We start from the raw sequence: 21,690 nt of genomic DNA on the forward strand, positions 1-21,690 counted from the left end.
ATTAAAACACTTTTTCTTTTGCAGAGAGCACAAAGTAAGTAATAATAGAGCCTTAATAGGATTTTCTTGTGCTAGAATGGTTTGGGATGATTTTATTTTAACTATAATTAATGGGCATGTAATGGTAATAATCAGCTGAAATGAAAGCTCAATAATGAGATGTTTGTGTGCACCCGTGTACATGGTTATGAGAGAGACAAGCAGAAGTAAGAAATGAACAACGATTTGCTTTTGTTCTTAAAGTTTATCCCTACAAGTCCTTGAGCACATTGGCTTAAATGTGATCTGAGATAAATAAAACTACAATAAATTCAGAACAATCATTTTTCAAATTGTATTTTAAAGAATGCTGGAGTGTCATGGAAGCTTATCAGAGATTTTCCAAGGGGAGAGCCAAAATTATTGGGCAAACTACCTTGACAGATGGCTTGCCCACTAGCACTGTTTTGCCCAGCAATGCGCAGGCTTAGGATACTTCTGAGTCCATCGTGAGTCTGCCCTGGGCAAGGATGCCCAAGAAGCTTGGCCATCACTCAGCGAAAACTGTGCCCTAAGATGCTTCTCAGAATGCCCCAAGAAAGATAGCAATTTCTTGCAAGTCTTGAAGGTAGGAAGCATTAAAATAGTGATAGAGAGAACAATCCTATGGCCTCTGGACAGCCTCGGGGGCGGGGGGCATAGGATCATTCAGATTCTCAGATCCAAGGTCAGAGGAAGTAGTCTGATCTTGCAAGCTGGAAGTTGAAGTTGTGTCTCCTCCCTACTGTTCACTTGCAACTGGAATGGAAAGAGCCGTGCTGGCAACTCTCTGAGGCTGTCAAGTGACTTCAGAGAGAGGAAAGGGGGTATTTGGGGAGGGGAGGGGAGGGGACAAGAAAGTCCAGGAGACTCGAAAGTTCAGCTGCACATGTCCTGCAGTTGATGCAGCCTCCCTCCTCCACCTCTGAAATGCCTCAGCTAAAAAGGGGAAGGAGTCTGTCTAGCAGAAAATGTGGGTGGGGGGGAGTGAAAATTATCTGCTGCTCCTTCTGCTCTCCGTTGGACACCTGCAAGCCTCTGAGTTCAGCAGCTTCTGGGTATCAGCATAGGATTGTGTCCTTAGGATGCGATTCTATGTATGTTTAGACAGAAAAAAGACACACACAGGAGTGCATCCTTAGGTTCAAGAAGGGAACTCTGAATTGTCCTGCAAACAGACAGGGAGAAAAGATAGCAGCATTTATAGATGTAGGATATTACCAAAGATACCCATCCAGTAGATAACCCTTTGGGTATACTGGAAGGCTGAAGATGAACCAGCAACATCAACAGTTTCACACTTGTGAAATATATGGAATTGGGAAATCCCAGGATCATAGAACTGAAAGGAACCATTTAGGCCACTGAGTCCAACTTCTATCCAGTAGATAACCCTTCCCCAACCAGAAGGCTGCAGCCCTTCTTATGACCATGCTGGTCAGTTATTATGGGTGTTGTAGTCGAGCCCATGGGAAGGGCACCAGGTTGCACTGAATCTTACCACCACAATTTGTTCTCATCACTGAAGCTGTACAAGACTAGAAGAGACAAGTTATTTTATTCCCAAATATTTCCATTATGTGGTTGACCTAACATATATGTGCTCTCTCATATACGAACATTAAATCTTTGCTCATTCAACACATGAATATGTTCAAAGTTCTGCAGAAAATACTTACAAATTGTCTGACACTTGCTCACATTCAAGTTGCTCTGTATTCCCACTTTGATTTGTAAACCTCAGAATTTACACGCAATTACATGCATTTCCCTCATAGATTGGATCAGTCCTGGATTAGTCTATACAAGGAATTTGTGCTAATTTGAAAATTGACACACATTTAGGAAAACTTGCCCAGATCTCCCATTCAATTGCTGCTTGGTGTGTACAAGTTTCTTGTTCATGAAGAGTATCCAGCAATGAGAAATAGAAATTGGGCACAAGACAGGCAGCAAAATCATGTTTTGAAAATCTGGTGATCCTGAACATCACTTGTTTGCCATCCTACTCTCCTATTGGCTTCTTTTTCTCAGGCTAGCATGAAGTCATCCCTGTCACCTATGAAGTGGATTTTGAAATGAGGGGAGCTCCAGAATTGGCAGCCCTACTGCAGTCTCTATTCCAGCAGGGGGAATAAAAAAATCTTCTTGGTGTCTTTCCAAGCAGGCCAGGACAAGGCTTTCCAGAATGGAGGACACGAGATAATCAGTTCAAGCTGTGAGAACCCAGATTCAGGCTGGACATCAGGAAAAGTTTCCTCACTGTCAGAGCAATACAACAGTGGAACCATGTGCCTGGAGGGGTGGTGGGCTCTCCCACACTAGAGACATCCAAAAGAAACTGGACAGCCATCTGAGTGGGATGGTGTTATTTGGTGACCTGCAACAGCGGGGATTGGACCTGATGGCTTTCATGGCCCCTTTCAACTCTACTATTCTATGATTCTGACTAAAAATCTATGCTATGTTAAAACTGTCCAGCTAACATAGCAGTTCAGTTTTAACATATGATGTAAATGATTATGTAAATAAGAGTTTTGCAGAACTTGATAACAAAAGACCCAAGCAAACTCAGCATACAAGCCATTAGAGAAATGAAGCTTAATGATACATAGTTGATTCCAAACTGAATATCTCTCTTCCTTTCCAAGCAGAAGAAAGGTACCTCCACCTTGAAGTTGATCTGTGCTGCTTCAAAGCCAACTGCCTGGAGCATTTGATACTTCTGGACTGCTCCGCTCTCCTAACCTAATGCTGCACACAAGGATTAACGAAATTAGGTCCACTACCCTTTATATCAACTTGCCAACTAAGCTTTCCCACAGAATGTGAAACCGTTGGATTCTTAGCGGCTGCCTGGCTTCTCTCTGGGTCCACAAGCCTTGACATTTCCACTGTGGGTTCTGCTCCTTCCTCCTCTGAATCAGAATCTGATTCCACCACCTTTGAAGGGTCTTTTATTTGAGGAGTGGTCCCCTCCTTACATCCAGAGGCAGTTGCATGCACATTCTTTTTCCTGGGTTTAGTGTGTCAGAGCTATATAAAAAAACCCTAGAAAACAAATAAAGTACATATTTGTATTTCTGTCTGCTACAGGAAATGCCACCCCAGAGGTTTGTCCAGATTGAGTGAGAGGATGTGGTAAGGAATTCTGGATTACTCTTAGAATTCTGTTTTGTGAGCTGCCCCGAGGCTTCGGCGAATGGGGCGGCATAGAAATTTTCTAAATAAATAAATAAAATAAAAGTGAAAGCCACAATGGGGAACTGCACTGCAATTCTGCTGGAATTAGAGGTCAGGCTGAGTAATGAAATGGGAGCAATGAAGGGGCCACTGATGAAAGAGAGGACCTGACTCTTCCTCAGGGAAAGCATCAAGCAAGCCATAGTTCCATCATGGGACACTCCTGTGAAAAAGTTGGGAACAGCCCAAATGCTCTCCTTCTGTTCTTGTTAGCCCTAGCTTTCCATTTCAGCTTGTTGAAGTGCAGCCCTAAGCATGCCTTATTTTTACTGACCATGTTCAGCACAGTCCTTTCTTAAATATTCTGCTTCAGAGTGAAGTTGTTCATGTGCAGGTGTGGGGTGTGCATATGTGAATGGCTCCCCATATTAAAAACTAATAGCAACGCCCCTCACTTGGACAATCTGTTAGTTTTCTATACTAAGTGGCTCCTAGATCAAATCAAGCCAGAACTTGCCCTGCAAGGAAAACTGACAAAACAGAAGCTCAGTGGGTGACTTTGGGCCAGCCACTAACTCTCAGAACATCCCCCGCTCACATGTTGCCTTGGGCCCCTTGGAGGAAAAGGTTGGGGTTTTGGATCCATCCATCCATCCGATATATATAATAAATGGATACATAACACATTTAATAATTTTGGGGCTATCAAGGAAGAAGTGAAAACAGAAAGAACAAATTAGAAGCGGCAAGCTTTGTGATGGGTACCTTCTCTTGGGGATAGGGGGAAGAATAACAAACAATGGGGAGAAGGGCTGTTATAAAGCGGAGCAGGTCCAGAACTTTGGGGGGGGGGGAACCATAGGAGGCAACAAGGTTGGTCATGGACTTGTTGGACAGACAAGGAGGTAATGGATATTTTGGATTTTGGCCAGAATAAGATCTGGCCATCTTTCTTTCTATCTAACAGATGGACAGACAGACAGAGTGCTTATGGTTTCAAACCCAGCATTTTTAATGTGCTTGACTTAAAACAAGAGAATTTCCCTTAAAAGAGAATCAGTAACTTACATAAATTATATCCACCCAACTCTCCTTCAAAAGAATTAAAATAAAATGAAATGGGTAGCTTCTAACAATTAACAATATACATTAGAGCGCATAATAGTAAAGCATCACACATTTCCCTGATTTAACACATTTGGTATTGAAAGACAACTATTGTCAATCAAAGGAGCCTGCCTGTTATCGCTTTCTTACAGACATTCATCCAGTCAAAAGCAAACATTAACGGACTGACATCTGACCTTTTGTTTTCTCTCACGGCTTTGTCTCCTTTCTTCCATGAAATGGTTGGTTTGGGAGAGCCTTCCGGTTTACACTCAACAGCAACTTCTTGGCCCTTGGTAATAATGATTGTTTTCTTCAGTTGACTTAAGGGGAAAGCTGGAGCAGAAGCTGTTGAAAAAGGAGCCATTTCAGCCTTCCCATTAAATCTTCAGCTTCCTGTTTCAATGAATTCTTTGTAAATTGCACACCTCTTTATTTTTTTTTATTCTTTCTTAGAAGTTGAAGAAAAGTACATATTAAGATAGTATGCAAATCCACTGCATTTTTTTCTCGTTACAATTAAGCATTATCACAAATTGTACCAGTACAAAATTATTAATAAAATTAAAGAAATGTATAATTAGAAAGTACTTAAAAGTGATAGATTTAAGGAACTAGAGCAGGATTCGTTTAAGCATTTGATTAAAAATATTTCTAAGTAACATATTTCTTAAAAATTGAAATGCTCATAGTTCAATAAATGTTTTCTATGTGCTTGCTTAGAATGGTTTGTTTCTGTTTTTATTTAAATACTTAAATTATTCTGTTTACATTTATTCTGTTTCCATTTAAACAGAATACTTAAATTATTCTGTTTACATTTATGTTCATTTTTTCCTAAATAGATATTTCTTCGGCTCAATATGCTGGAATATGCTGGAATATAACATGATACTCCAAGGTAATTGCTAGGCTGGGCAAGAATTTTTATTTCTTCTCAATGTTTAAATATATTTGTCAGATTCACACCTGAAGAGTGCTCTGGAACTGAGCTGTGCACTAAAACGTACACTTTCCTGGATTTAGCACGGTTGTTCTTCGTTTGAATACAACATGTACAAATATGTACACAACAAGGAAAGGTGCACTCATGATCCAATGGAAATGCAAAAATGTCCATATTAGTAAATATAACATAAAACCACACATAATTGTTGCTGTATGTATAAAAATAGCCTACAAAAATTGTACAAAAAGTACACACGTCTGGAATATAGGATATTGTATTACTATGCTTTTACTTGTTCAGAACTGCCCAGAAAACTGGCTTTTAGGGGGGTATAGAAATGTATTAAATACATAAAATTTATTTCCTTTAAATAAATAAATGAAAGTATACAAAATGTAGACAAATGTTTATACAGAGTATGAAAACTAAAACCATATATTGATACAGAACTGGCCCAAACTGAATTTAACCTTGGAAAAATCTGAACAGAACCAGAATTGATAAATTTGCCCATTCCTAGTAGTTCCGATAGATAGAAAGGAACGAGGTGATAGTTCCAACCATCCATCACTGATTGACCTAGTCTCAGGGCCAAACTACACATTACTTTGACGAAATAGCTGGCTGCTCCATCTTCCTTTTTGATTCTAAAGCAAGGGCAGGCATCCAGACCCCAGGATACCCTCTCCTCACTTAAATGGGAATTGCTCTGGAGAATTTCCTGGCACATTGTGCGGTATGTCACCAATGAATGCAACAATGGAAAATATGCAACCCCATTGAATACGCACCCAGAATCCGCAACTCGGCACTGGCGTAAATGGCCCCGTGCTTGTTTTCTGCGACACACTGGTACATTCCAGCATCAGACTGATTCACACTGTGGATCATCAGCACACCATTAAGCATCTCAATCCTGCTCTGTAATGGAATAGAAACATAATTCTACAAAAGCAAACAACACCAGGACAATTTGTTGGGTCTTCAGCTTTAGAGAGAAGCAAGGGACACGTGTATTCATGTGCTGAATAGGCTTGAAAGTGGCTGGCTGAGCTCAGTGCTGATGCCTTTTCCTTTGTTTTGCCTGTTGACTCTCTGACAATGATAAAATATTGGGGAAGCTTGCATGGGTGTACAATGGATATTGCCTGGAATTATCCTCTTATTATTAACTTCTCTAATACATTGACTGCTAACTCATTGGCATTCTACTGTGAAGAACTCCAGGTCTGAAGAAGTAAACTGGACCTGTAAAATTTGTGTCCCAAGCACAGTGTAGCCTGTTATGTATGGCAGTACACAAAGGATGCATTGGGCTTTCTGCTTTTTCTGCTGTCCAGGACTGGGAGATTGTCACCTGACACAGCACACAGTACAGGATTGGTGGCATGTGCTTTGTTTGGGGGATCTTAAATGGTAACCCACCAGATTTACTCTGAGCTGCTTCTGTTGCAGAAGTCCTGCTGTGTGACAAAGAAAGAATTATTTCTGCAGAAACACATGCATCTGACCACATGCAGACCAAAGGAATAGCTGCTCTGACCTCTTGGCAAGAGTGCATGCTGGCATTCTGCCCTGCTTATCCTACATTCCAAATCTGAACTGTCTGCCTGAGAATAGGGATGTGGAGGAATCCATAATGGCGTCAGGATTCTGATTGATTCCCAGGCTTCTAGTCCCTGGACTCCAGTCCAATTCGTTATGGCCCTGAATCCAAGTTCCTGGTGAGTGTGCCCAGCATTTGTGGGTTGCTCACCCAGAATGGAGTCCCACATGCTGTGCAGCAGCATTCCCCTTCTGTATCACTGCTATATGTCAGGATCAAGTTTTTCAGGAACCTTCAGTGAAATTAGTACTGGCTGTGCTGATGGGCCTCATTACATTTTTCAGAGAGCAGAGGCCCATCACTGCAAAGGTATTCCGTTGAAAAGGCCTTACACGAATACACTCTGCAAAGACAGTTCTCTTAAACTGAGCAAGTGCCATTCCATGCTAGTACCTGCGTAGGTTAATCTCTCATATGTATTCGGATATTTCAGTGACCATTTTGCACTCCAGACACAGTGGGAGATGAATTCCCTAGGAACATAGGCATCTGTGAGTTGGCTAGATACAGTCATAATGAACTCTGACTATTCAGTTTGCTCTCCTTACACTGCACCTTGGGACCCATAGTATATTTACAGCATTTTGCTTTCATCTTGCATTTGGACATGTTTACCAAGAATGCATGATATAAATTCTAAAATACAACCTGGTGCAACCTGAGCTAGACAAAAAGGCCTACAGCTCCCAGCCGGCCTATGCTGGGAGTGGGAAGCCCCTTTTCTGTCCAAATGTGCATAGGATTGCACCTTAATAGTGAAGAATCCAGCCTTCTCCCTGGTTGAAAATGTGCACATGTGCACCTGTGTTTGTGCAGGAGTGAGGTCAATGGTGCACATCCCCTGCCGGTATAGCTGTGGGTAGCAAGAGGGCCCTGGCAGTGTTCATAGTTATGTGGGATGTTAGTCATAAATTGTGTTCATGTTCTTGGATTTAATTGCCTTGTATTACAACTTGTTCCCTTTCATGCTAAATCTTGGTTTTAGGAAATTAAGTACCAGTTGATTGAATTCATGCGAATTCCAATACAATAAAATGGAGAAAGAGGAGCAATACGTTCAGTATGCTTGCAAATGTATAGGTTTTCAATTGCATGATGCAATTCTACAAAAGTGCAGCAGGTAGGATTATGTGCAATATTTTGCTTCCTCCTCCTCCGAAGCAGTTGCAGAAGAGTGTGCAGTATCTAACAGGGCATAGCTGCTAATATAAATTACATTGTGCTAACTACTGTGGCAGAACGCCTGTAAAATTAGTCGGTGCATTGATTCAGAAGGGAAATCAGTACACTGGCTAATGCTACTGGTGTTGTGCTAGGTCAATGTGTGTCAGTGCAACTTAATTTACTTTGGCAATCTCCCTCATGGGATGCTGCTCAGCTGGTCCCGTGGTCACCTCAAGGCTTCAGTGTCTCACACAGACTTATCTCCCCCAACCCCATAACTTACAGAAGGAGGAAAACTGTGCAAAATGAAGGAGTGTTTGTATATTTGCTTAACTTGCATAATTTGGGCAGATTTCTGGTTTTCCTATTACAGAAAACATTCTTTTATTGACCTTAAAGTAGCTAAAGTGGCACAATGAAACTTCAGAGATTCAAGACTGCTGAATAAAGACGTTATCAACAAGTTGTATTCTATTGCCAGAGGCATGGATCAGAATAAAGGATTCTTATCATGCTGCATGTGTTAATTGGCTATCCCAGCATTAGCAGAACAGCTTAACTGAACTAAGGAAGGTAACAACTGGTCCACTTACCTCTGGCCATAGAGGGGCTCCATTTTTTAGCCAGCGATAGGTGGGCCTCGGCTTTCCCATGGCTTTACATTCCCATCGAAGCTGTTCCCCACTGTCTAACTGGGTATCGTTCAGCCTCTCCATCCAATGTGGGTACGCTGCCAGTAACAACAAAAACAGAAGAGGTGGTGGTGCTGAGCTTTTAGCTGATGTTATCAAGGTTTGTCCATGTCAGCAAAAGTGATGAAGAAAAGATGGTGGCATTTTGAGAGATTTTGCCAACAGTGGATTGGGAACAAAAAGGGCTTAAGCCTGCTTCAGTTCATGAAGAGTGAATTGAGTAGAATTCCATAAAAGACTGATTTATTGATTGACTGCATTTATATACTGCCTGTATGAATCCCTACGGTCCAGCCAAGACTCCTAACTTCACATTCAAGGATACTTAGAAGGAAACAAAACCACATGTGTTAAAGATGTTATGCATTTGACTGAATACAGTGAATACATAAGGATACAGAATATAACAAGTGAAAGAAAGCATACACATTCCTTTATTTGTGGCCATATTGGTTCCCTGGGAACAAAGGGCAACAAAGGCCAGGGGTGTTATAAAATTCCTGCACTGTGTCAGGGGTTCTCAGGACACACAGGTTTTAACCCTAACTTCAACCCCATCCTGGGAAATAAGGGAGGATTGAATCTGTTTCACTAAAAAAAACAGTTTTGGTTTTCACAGCAAAAGCAGATCTTATTTATGAAATATATTTGGGGAAAGCAGCTTTGAGGCCATCTTTTCTGGTGCTGTTTGAACAAGTTGAATGCCACCGAGCCTTGGTATGGCTTTAGAAAAACTGTCCTGGCTTTTGGACACTGAGCAAGCTTATTGAAATGCTGAACCTTAATAACCTCCTTCTCATTTTTCCAGTAGAGCCATACAATACACTGCCCAACAGACAAATACCTTTGGAGTGATTTACAGTCTTAATCCTTCTAAGCAACAGTGAAATAATAACCAACATGATCAATCTAGAGTCTTTATGGACCTTTAGTTATTTTTATACTTGCGGCAACCTTGTAAGCTAGGTTTGGCTGGCAGTCGGTGACTTGCCTATTCACCCAGTGAGCTTCATGGCTGAGCGGACACTGGAACGCTTGCCTCCCCAGGTCCAATCCAGCACTTCAGCCACTGCATCACATTGCCTCCCAGTAACATTGTGATTGCATGGCAGGTCCTGGAAGATCTTAACCTTGCTGTGGATTTACACTGCTTCCAGACCCCTCCCTGCTGGCCTTGGTATGCAATGCTAATGGGTCCCATTGGAGTCCTGCTGTGAAATGTCAGCCTGTGCACCTCCAAGTTAACAAGTCCTACTTGATCAGACCAATGGCTTATCTAGTCCAGCAGCCTCCTTCACACTATGGCCAAATAGATGCCTCTGGGAGGCTACAAAGCAGGATAAGAGAGCAATAGTGACTAAGCCTGTTGGTCCTTTGGAGCTAACATTCAAATGTGTTTGTTTAATAAAAACAGAAATGTTATATCTGAAGCAGTCAATGATCTGTGTTTAGACCAGCGTCAGGAGTTCAGTCCATTCACAAACCAGTATCTGCATGCAGTTCCCTGCAGCTCCAATCACCAAAGGATTCCCTGCATATCAACATAGTTGTGAATCAGCGCAACGGCTTTTGAGGTAACAGTGGATCCTGGGTTGCCTTACCCAGACTAGTTCCCTCTGCAGTTGTTGTTGTTGTTAGTCACGAAGTCATGTCCGACCCATCGTGACCCCATGGACAACACTCCTCCAGGCCTTCCTGTCCTCCACCATCCCCTGGAGTCCACTTAAGCTCACACCAACTGCTTCAGTGACTCCATCCAGCCACCTCATCCTCTGCCGTCCCCTTCTTTTTTTTGCCATCTATTGTTCCCAGCATTAGGCTCTTCTCCAGGGAGTCCTTCCTTCTCATTAGGTGGCCAATATTTGAGTTTCTTCCTCACTATCTGACTTTCTAAAGAGCTGTCAGGGTTGATCTCTAGGACTGACTGGTTTGATTGCCTTGCAGCCCAAGGGACTCGCAGAAGTCTTCTCCAGCACCACAATTCAAAGGGCTCAATTCTTCAGCGCTCAGCCTTCCTTATGGTCCAGCTTTCACAGCCATACATTGCAACTGGGAAAACCATAGCCTTGACTATTTGCACTTTTGTCGGCAAGGTGATGTCTCCACTTTTTAGTATGCTGTCTAGATTTGCCATAGCTTTCCTCCCAAGGAGCAAATGTCTTTTAATTTCTTGGCTGCAGTCCCCGTCTGCGGTGATCTTGGAGCCCAGGAAAACAAAATCTTTCACTAACTCCATTTCTTCCCCATCTATTTGCCAGGAAGTGAGAGGACCGGATGCCATGATCTTAGTTTTCTTAATGTTGGGTTTCAAGCCAACTCTTGTGCTCTCCTCCTTCACCCACATCAAGAAGCTCTTTAGTTTGTCTTCACTTTCTGCCATTAGAGTGGTATCATCTGAATATCTGAGGTTGTTATTTCTCCCAGCAATCTTAATTCCAACTTGTGATTCATCTAGCCCCATCTTTCTCATGATGTGCTCTGCAGATAAGTTAAGTAGGCATGGTGACAGTATACAGCCTTGCCAAACTCCTTTCTCAGGTTTGAACCAATCAGTGGTTCTGTGTCCAGTTCTCACTGTTGCTTCTTGACCCGCATATAGGTTTCTCAAGATGGTCTGGTACTCAAAAAATAAGATGGTCTGGTACTCAAATCTCTTTAAGAACTTGCCATAATTTGTCATGATCGACACAATCAAAGGCTTTAGCATAGTCAATGAAGCAGAAGTAGATGTTTTACTGGAACTCCCTAGCTTTCTCCATGATCCAGCGTATGTTGGCAATTTGATCTCTACCCTCTGCAGTATAATTTCCAATATGAAGAATGTAAGAACATAAGAAAAGCTATACTGGATCAGACCAAAGGTCCATCAAGTCTAGTACTCCATGCACAGGGTGGCAAACCAGATGCCCACAGGGCCCTCAAGCAGGATGGGTGCAAGACCCCCCTCCTGCCCAGGCTCCTTAGCAACTGGTGCATGCAGGCCTGCCACCTCTGGAAACAGACGTATTCCTGATCATTTGCTATTTTGCTTTGGGACGATGGAAGTTGGAAGTTTAAAAATTCTGGAGGAAGCTAGATTGGGGAATGCTGCTGTAGGCCTTAAAAACTATTCAACAGATGTGAAGTTCCAAGGGAGCAGAATTCTCAAATTAATAAAGCTTAACTTATTAAACCCAAGCACTGAAGAGGAAAGCTTTTAAATCTCTTCTGTATGGCTTTGTAGAGTATCAGTTGTCAATGGCCTTGACATCAAGGAATGCAGATAATATATCTGGCAGGGTTGCTTAGTAATTGAGAGTTAGCACAGTGAAGAATCTATTTTGGACAGAATAAAATCAATAAAGCGGTTTAATAACAGCCCTTGCGCTGGGCTGCATTTAAAATAAATCTTATAATCTATTTGGTATTTGGCTAGTCACCAATCAGAGTTTTGAGACTCTGCAAGAAAGGCATGACGGTTTTGCCTGGCAAGCTAGTTACAAACAATATAAAGCAAGCTGATATTTAGTTTGCAGCCATGCACCCACTTGAATAGGAGCAAGCCCTGTTGAGCTCAGTGATGTTGCCTTGGTATGGAATCACATAGGATTATGGTCTAAGTTTTGCATCTGAGTATTTCCAGACAAGCTTGACCAGCAACATGAATACATATGGAAACTGTGTGAAGGTTGGGAAATGCTGGGAATCATAGTATTTGTTTTTCAGGTTAAACATGCATCGTGTTGTATCTGAAGTCATACTTAAAGTAGAACCACTCAAATTCATGAGACTGAATTTAGTCATGATTATCTTGCATCCTATTTATTTCACTGGGTCTACTCTAAGCATGCCCAAGTTTGGATCCAACATGGTGCTTAAAATCTTTGAACTGGTAAGACTTAAATTTCATATGAATCCATCAGAAAAAATGTAGCACACATCACTAAATTACAATTCAGTTTTATGTAAGAGCTTATTAGGAATATTAATAATTCAGCAGTGGTAGAGGGGGCTTGTGTCCCATTTTTGAAAGTTTCTCCAGACATTAGATTACAGGAAAGTGATAGCAATGATGGGTACTCTTTTAGTGTTCTCATGGTACCCCTAACATTCAGGTCTTGATAAAGAACCAGAGAGAAAGTTTGCGGTGGAAGATCTTAACACCTACTGGAGAATATTTGCTATTTTCCTTCCAATTTTCAAATGTTAATTCAACTGATTGGGGTTAAAAAAATCAAACTGGGATGATAAATGTTATGAAATTCTCAGTGAAAGTAATAATAGTTAAATGTTGGAAAAGCAAAAAAAGATTCTTACAATAGAGAGATGGTTAACATAATTACGGCAAATTGCAAAAATTAAACTATTTTATATGTGACTTACACAAAGCAGCTCAAGCAAAGGCTGTTTTTTGTGATAAATGGGCATCATTCACCGTTTATGAGAAAGCAAAAATTAATGAGACAAACCAAGTCAGCCAATTGTTCACTTTAATTAGACATATTTGAGAACATTAGGCTTGCTCTGATAAGATGTTCAGGTCTGGAGTGTTTTGTTGGCATGCAATTACTGAAATACCATTAGGATTATTTGAAAATAATAAATCCCTGCACAAAAAGAAAAAAAAAACTTTAAAAGGATTTGGAGCCTGTTGCTTGGAATGTTGGAGAAACACAAGTATTCCCCTCGTGGTGTGAACTTCCTCATACACATGCTGCTACCATAGCATAGTCCCAAATCATGTATTCCACACCCATTCCACCTCTTACATCTAAGTCATCCTCACCCATGCCCAATATACTCAAAAAGATTTGGAGGGTACCAGATAGTTGAAGGCTGATAATAAGAAATAAGAATTTTCTGTATTTCCCTAGACAAACATTGAAGCCAAAAAGTGAAGGTACTGTTTCATTAGGGAGTGTGTGTGTGTGTGTGTAGTCATTATGCTCTGCCTTTTGTCCAAGGAACACAAGGTAGTGCATAAGCTTCTCTTCTTCCCCATTTTATCCTCACAACAAGGCTGTGAGGTAGGTTATACTGAGTTCCAGCAACTTTTCCCCAGTGAAATTCATGGCTGAGTGAGGACTAGAACACTGATCTCCTGCATCCCTGGTCCAACATTCTAACCACTACACCACACTATAGACATTGTGATAATTTCCTGTTTGCATGTATGGCTCACTAATCTCAAGGATCAATTACTATAGTTCTTGCAAGCAGACATGTACTTAAAGAAGAGACAGACAAAACTGTCCAGGTCAGTCCCCTGTTTCCCATATTTAAAGGAGATTTCCATTTGGGGCTATCATTTAGGTGTTCTGCTTAGGTCTGGAATCATTGTCAGAACCGTTAATTCTTGCTTCATTCACTGCAGATATGGCTAGTGCAACTACAGCATTGAACAGTGTCCTATGAGCTTTTTTATTATTCATTCAAATCAAGTTCTTAAATATATATCTAACATTTATGTTCTCTCAAAGTATTATTTCAATGTGCCTTTTAATGCATTCAATTTCAATGAATTGAAACTGCGAAAAACTGTATTACCACATTTGGAGAAATGTAAAAACTGGAGACTAGCTAAATTGAACTTTTGATCTATACATTAGCTCCAAAGATGCAGAGTAGATCATTTCATATAGGAATCAACAAAGATCAAATTGCTCGAGCAAACTTACCTGGAAGATTTCCCATATGCTTTCTCTGTTGCAAAAAATAGAGCTGTGTGCCCCTGAGGGTAGTGGGGCTCCTGCTAGTCAATTATTATCAATTCTGAGCTCGGTTCTGTGCAAAAAAGTTTCAGAATGGTAACCAAGGTAGGGCGGAAACAGCCTCTCCCATGTTATGCTCCCTATAGTGGGTTTTTGGAGCCCACTGCAGGGAGCAGCAATATGGCAAGCAATATGCCAGGCCTTGGTTGCTTACAAGGAGGTTCATTGATCAGATGAATCAACTTATAATGCTAGCATGTTCTCAATTGGTAATCACAAGGCTCCCATCAGCTGGAATGGAGAGCCAGCGGAGCCTGCAGCCCTGAGCAAGATGTCCAAGCAAAGTGTCCTAGTTGTGCACTTTTTGCTGCTAATGCCATGATGCCTTGCAATAATCAGCATGACAGTTTTTCACCCTGGTAAGCCTAGCTGTAACCAGGCAACCCACTGATAATCAGAGGCACAGGGAGGGCTGGCAGATTCCCACAGATGCTCTATCTGAAATGTAAGCAAGTGAGGTCCTGGAATGCAGGCCTTGTTACGGTCTCTGACAGTGAACATCTGCTCATTAATTGGTATTGATATTCTGTGGTGTCCTTTATCCATCAGCTTTGCAGAGCCAGGCGTTTGGCTGAGCCAGACAAGGTGGTGGCTTTGTCCCCAAAAGAAGAAATCTGTGGCCTACAGCTTATGGGGAAGGGAGGCTATGATATTTGTGGCGATTTGGTTCAGAAGAAAGGAGATTACTTGGGCATGCTAGATGTATATAATGTTGTGATGTGGAGAAAGATCATTTTTTCCCTCTTTAATGACCCTAGAACTCACACCCCATGAAAGCAAATGGCGGGAGGCAGAAAGTGCATAGTTCACCTATGGAAGTTGCTCCTGTAAGATGTAGTAATGTCCAGCAATTTTGACAAGTTTAAAAGGGGATGATGCACATTTGTGGAGGAGCAGTCTATCAAGAGAAACTAGCCATGGCATTGAAATACTACTTCCAGGATCAGAGCATGCCTCTGAATGTGAGTGAATGGGAAACAAGACCAGGAGACAGAGACACTAAGGTCTTCTGCTAAGTCATTGTGATTGGCCACAGTGTGGTAGGTCATTGGACTGATCTGGTACGGTTCTTGTTAGGTTCTTATAATTTAAGATACTGGGTATAACAGGTGTGCACAGTTCAGATGGGTCCATAGAGATGTTCCAGCAGACTGATCAGCCTCTTCCATGAGTTGTGTACTGTACTAAAACATTCCCCAGAAGGTTCTGAGGTATTCAGCTGTTGCTCAGCAGAAGGGTCAATAAGGGAGTCGTTTTATGGCCAGTGTCAAGGGTATCTCTGGCTGGGTAACTGCTGATGGGCCAGAACCTGGGGCCAACAGGGCCTGGGGGTAGAATTTAAGAAAGCCCCTACTGTAGGTCAACCATATTCTGAGCAGTATTAGTGACAAATCACAGGTGACCAAAATGAGGACAGAAGCATTGCAGCTCTTCAAACCAGAAAGCCAGGCAAGCATCATGGGGTGCAGCAAAATCAAACATGAAGTGCTTTTTGTCACTCACAGGGCGGAATGTCAAACCAAGTGGCTGAAGCAGATACAGTGATCACATCCAAAGTGTCAGCTGTATCAGGCAATCATGGTACATCTGGTTGTCAGCATTCGGTAGGAAGGGAATCAAATCAGCCTGTGATTGAATGAGGGCCGACAGGCTGCCTCTGTGCATTCCGGGCATTCCCCAAAGCATCCACAGTGAACTGGATCAAATTCAACTGACAAACTGAGCATGATGAAGGCAGACAGAAAAACTAGTACCTAAGGATGAATGCAAATCTGAGTATTCCCTGAATGACAGGCCCAATCCCATAGCCCTCTCTGAAGCTGTCGAAGGGGCCTCTTGCAAAAGATGGTTGTTTATTTAGAAATCTGTGAACCAAAGCCAGAAGAATGTGGAGTGCCCATGTCGGGCTTTTGACCAAGGCTTGTTTTGAGGCTAAAAAGCCACAATTCTCCAAAAAGAAAGCACAGTCATTTGGGACATTGATCAACACTGCTGATATCTCTGCTTTGGCACTGAGCTGATATTAGCCTGGAGAGGGGAATTGTAAATTAGGAATGGCACAAGCACATGCGTGTGCACAGATCCCCGCTCCAATAACGGAGAACAGGAATAGGCCAAACTCCCCTGCTGCATGCATCTCAATTCTCCTTGCACCCACACAGCTCACCCCCACCTGCTCACTCCCAACCATTCTCCTTCCCTAAGTGCAGGGAGAGAGAACGAGAAAGAGAGGGAGAAGCTTCATCTCGGGAAAGAGGAAGGCAGTAACAAGTAGCTGGGTTTTGTCAACAAAAGCACTCCGTATGTCTTGGTTTCTTAAGATTTTCACTGTTTTTTTCAACAAAACAACCACTGCATAACCAGAAAGAAAAGGGAATGTTTGCCATGGGCTTGTGAGCATTCCCCAGTAACATCAATGGAGTGCAGTTGGAGCTTGGGGTGAACATTTATCGTATCTACCTGACACTAATATAAATGAATACTCTGTTTCTTCAGGACTGTAGCATACGGTACAGCACCTGCTTTGCTTGGAGAAGGTCCTAGGTTCAAATCTCCAGGCAGGGTTAGGGAAATTCCTGCCTGAAACCCTGGTGAATTCCTGCTGCCATTCAGTGTTGTTTAAGAACGTAATATATATGAAAGCTGCCAGCCTGTGCCCAGGTATGCAGGGTCAGGTTTCTTTCACTTCCACTGAAACACATACACAGAACATTTCCTTTGCTGCTCAGGATAGTGAATAGCAAGAAGATTCTTTGGCTTTTTATGGATCAGGACTTGACCCATTCTGTCCAGCTGGGCTAAGTGTGATCTTCACTGGTTTCCTCATCCTGATGACCCTACAGTTCCACCCAGACCTAATTCCCACATAATATCCTTCAAGATCACATTTTATGGTAGAATCTGATCCATCCAAGTGCAGCTCTGAAATACTGACCCATGCACTCTCTCTCTCCCCTTTGTTCTTAATGGTTGCAGTGCAATCCCATATAGGTTTATTCAGAAATAGCATTTTTTCTTTTTCCTTTTGTATTTCACATACTAGGCAGATGCATTCGTTGGGTACACAAGAAAAATCCTTCAGTGGCAGTGCCCCACTTGTAAAAAGTAGCTTTCATTGGCCTCTTCTCTGTTTTCCTAAAACTGACTAGGCCTTAATTTGACCTGGCTCTCATTTTGTTGATCTGCTTTGCTCTGGCTTTGCTTGCTCTTTTTTAATTCTTTTGGCTTTTTATCATCATAAATGACACTGGGGCTCTTTTTAGTGCTGAAAGACACCAAAAAATTGTTTCATAACTGAATGCAAACAATTAAAAAGTCAGTCCCATTGCATTCTGTGCAAGTAAGCATGCAAAGGATTGTGGCCTTAATGATATTGGGTTTCTGTCTGATCACAATTGTTTGTAGCCTGAAGACAACACTGGTTCATTTGGTCATTTGCAAGAGATAAACTTCAAAACATACTGTATACTTGCAGCTGTCCGCGAAAGACATTCCTTCCCCTGGAGTTTTCAGCCTTGCATTCGTATGTCCCAGCATCTTCCAGCTGGACGTTTGGGATCTCAAGCACTGCTTGGGACTTCCGCAGACGGGCTTTGCTCGGATTGGGGCCATTAACTTTCCTCCATGAGATGGTTGGAACAGGGCTGAAATATTTAGTGAAGTCATGATTAGTGCCTTCCTGCCATTAAGAATATAGATCCTGTTACCTGCTAATTTAAGTACTTAATCGTCTAAGCAGCAATAAAGTGTAATCACAATTAAGGCTCATGAACTGCTTGATGTATTTCTCTTTCAGCTGAGGGTATTTAATAAGTGCTACTGCAGGCATGGACACTTCCTGTCTATAGGGAAGAAAGTTAAATCTCAGCAATACAGCCACAGAATTTAGACCGAATGCACTTGAACCTAATGGGTTCTAGGAAATAGCCTAAGATGATGCAAACATTTAATGCATTCTCGCCAGGACAGGATTCGTTTTTGAGCAAAGTCGGAGGAACATTCAGCTCCTCCTGGTGCTACAGCTTCTGAATCCTACAACGCTGTTGGTGCCACAGCTGCTTTTGGTGAGGTTTGTTTTTCCCTGGGAAAGCTGCCATTTTGTGGGCAAGGGATGAGAGCTGTCCTCACTACTCATGCTTTTGTGCGGTTTTCCATATGTTGTAGCCACAGTCAGCTGTGATGGTGTCAAAGGGAATGCCTCCTCCTGCTTGGGATCTAAGGGGTGGAATGAAATGGACACATGCTCTGCCCCATTTGACGTGGTGAATAGCAGATGCTCATTTTGCTTCTGCTGAGTGGGTCATGATTCATTTCCCCCATAATGGGGGTGGGTGGGAAGGTGGTTCTTATTCTGTTTTTTCATTTGATTTTCTCTCCTTTTTAAACCTCTGTCTTTCATACTTGTTAAAGAGCAGGAGAGCTCAGGCTGCCATATTTTTCTTCCCAGACACATTCTGGGAAGGAAGAAAGGAGCTTTCAAGAGCTTTGCTGCTGACTACGTACCACTGGGAAAGCAGGTGGATTGGAGAAGGAGGATGATGAGGAGAAGGAGAAATAGATTTACTGGAAAATGAAAAAGGCAACACTGCCCTGCAAATGATAAGTTCTCTTACAACCCAAATAATTTCCTCCAAATGATTTTGGCACTCAGTTTATGTTTTGGAGGCTCACACAAAGTGGCTGCCTCGAATTTGTGGGAATGAATGGAAAGTAGACCAAGATTCACAAGCAACTGATGAGTAAATTAAATACTGTGCAGTCTAGAGGCTCAGCACTGACATATCATCCCTAGATTCTGCCCCTTCTACATCCTTCTAAATCACAATTTAACTAGGAGAATTTCCAGTTTCAAAACTCTCTTTAATTTAGATATTCTAAATATTAACAATATTGCTAATTATTATTAGAATTGCATATTTCTTGCAGCATTACTAAATATCTGCATGTTAAGATCCTGCTAGAAACAGATGAATATACCACAGTTACTAAATATAAGAGAATTCTACTTGAAAGTATTTAATCCTAACAAAAACAAAACAAAAATAGCAAAATATATTTTCCTTCTTAGTGAAATCCCATTTCTAAGATATGCAGCACTATATGTGCACAAACATATATATTAGTATGTATGCATATATACTGAGTGGTATATAAATGAAATAATTATAATAAAAATACTGGCTTTTGTTCCAACTTGACACAAACAAGGTGAAATTCTTTTGCATCCTCCATAGGCCCTGCAAGGAGGCTTGTCTTCCAAGAAGGTAGGAAGCTGTGGGGGAGTCATGCTATTGGTCTGTCCAGTCCAGGATTTCCAACAAAGCCTGTGGCAGCTCTCTGGAGCTTTGGACAGGAATTTTCCCAGCCTTGCTGGAGAAACCTGGGATTGAGCAGGAGGCCGTCCGCATGCAAATGCTGCAGAGCTACAGCCTTTCCTTTCTGGGGCACTCAGAGACATCCTCAGAGGGTTTGACTCTGATTTCGTATTATTTCTTTTATTCAGCAAACACCTCTGTTTCATGTTTATTGGATTCCCTAAGGGATTGTCTAGGTCAACAACTGCTGAAGGTATACTACTGCTAATCTTCTTTTCATCATATGTTTTGGCAACATTGCCTCATTTTGGGTGGAAGTTACAGCAAGGATAAACTTTGTATTAGAACATATGTTGATATTTTCTGATGCACATGAGGAAAACCATGCCAGATCAGACTAATGGGCCATGTTGTCCAGCATTCAGTTTGCATGGAGGCAAACCTGCTGCCAACAGGATTCCTCAAACAAGATGAATACAATATCTCCTTCTTGCCCAAGCTCCTCATCAATGGGCGCACACCTGCATTTATCTGGTTCTTGGAAGCAAAAGCAAAGTCAAGTAATACTACAATACAGGAAAAATAAAAGCTCACCTCCTCTAATGCAATTCAGGCAAGACAATGCTTTTAATATTTCAGGGGATGATATATAGCTAACACTTTGAAATGGACATAATTATGGATATCTGGTCTAGCTTTCTGATTGATTGATTGATTGATTGCCTTATTATGCTGTCCAGGCAGCTAACAAAAGTTAAAAAGACACACAAACATAAATTAAAATTAAAAGAACAAAACCATAATTGCTATTGCTATAATTTAGCACAGAAGCATAGCAGTGCTACAGAATAAAATGGAATGTATAAGAACAATGTTAAAGATTGATTGTTAAAATGTTGAGGAAATAAATAGGTCTTTACCTGGCACTGAAAAGAGTATAAAGTAGGCACCAGGTGCACCTCTTTGGGGAGCTCATTCCAAGCTCATCTGAAGTTTATTTGAAGCTTATGCATAATTAATACATCTGGATTTGGATATTTACATATCATCAATTGTTAATTTCAGAGCCCCCCCTTCTTTCTGTTTTTGTTTGTTTTATTTTGTTTTTATGAAATCCACAATAAAATAAATGAGAAAAATACTCTAAGCTCATTCATATGAGCTAAGAATCCACAAGTAAGAAAATGTTTCTTCCTGTTGAGACTAGTCTATGCAGCTGTTTCCTTGTTGTTTTACTTCAAAACAGCACTTTGTGTTTTGCAGTGGCACTTTACCCGCTACTGAAAAAGCCTTCCTCTTGATAAGAATGGCGTAATTGCTCATGGAAGCAATTTGATTGCTTGAGTGATGTAGCATTGGCAGTACAAAGTTACACGAAATTGTCCCTTCATCTCCATGAAGAGGCAAATGTAGATCTTTGCACTGTTCTTTGTGCTGCTCCAAGATAATTTTCATTTCTTTTTTTCTGTACATTATTGAATTCTGTGATAAACCTTTTAAGATGGGATAGCAGAACTCTTTGCAGTTTTCCAAATGTGATAGCACCTGTTAAAAGCTGTGTTCCAATTATCCCTTACCATGGAAGGAAAAAATCTTGTGTCTTTACCATCAGCCATCGCATGGTTACCCCACCTGTGATGTCCCCGGATACCTATGAAGGGTCATCATTTAGAGATGTATGAGAATTTCATGTTCACTTTATAACACTGGCAAGTGCGCGCCATTCAAAGTCTTAAATGTGAGCATGTGTCCACCAAAGTTGCCTGCAAATTACCTAACATGCACCCACAGTCATCTAGTCTTGATTTCAAGTTTGCTTTTTGCAAATTTCCCTCAGAAGATTAAATCATCCTCCTTTCAGTTTAGAACTATGCACAAATTAGGAGATTTGCATAAATGGCCCATT

The 21,690-nt window shown here is 41.5% G+C and overlaps 1 protein-coding gene across 1 annotated transcript in view; it reads right to left on the minus strand.

Moving 5' to 3' along the window:
• The window catches only part of CNTN5 (contactin 5), a 312,385-nt gene that overhangs the window by 177,183 nt on the left and 113,512 nt on the right, over nucleotides 1–21,690 (minus strand). Inside the window, exons 8-11 of the mRNA XM_044441829.1 lie at nucleotides 17,932–18,113; nucleotides 8,621–8,757; nucleotides 6,049–6,178; nucleotides 4,506–4,656 (exon numbers count right to left, since the gene is read on the minus strand). Coding sequence (XP_044297764.1) covers nucleotides 4,506–4,656; nucleotides 6,049–6,178; nucleotides 8,621–8,757; nucleotides 17,932–18,113 — 600 coding nt within the window. The remainder of the gene's footprint in view (nucleotides 1–4,505; nucleotides 4,657–6,048; nucleotides 6,179–8,620; nucleotides 8,758–17,931; nucleotides 18,114–21,690) is intronic.

The sequence above is a fragment of the Varanus komodoensis genome, unplaced genomic scaffold (assembly GCF_004798865.1).
Source record: "Varanus komodoensis strain SLA01 unplaced genomic scaffold, ASM479886v1 scaffold4, whole genome shotgun sequence".
NCBI lineage: Eukaryota > Metazoa > Chordata > Lepidosauria > Squamata > Varanidae > Varanus > Varanus komodoensis.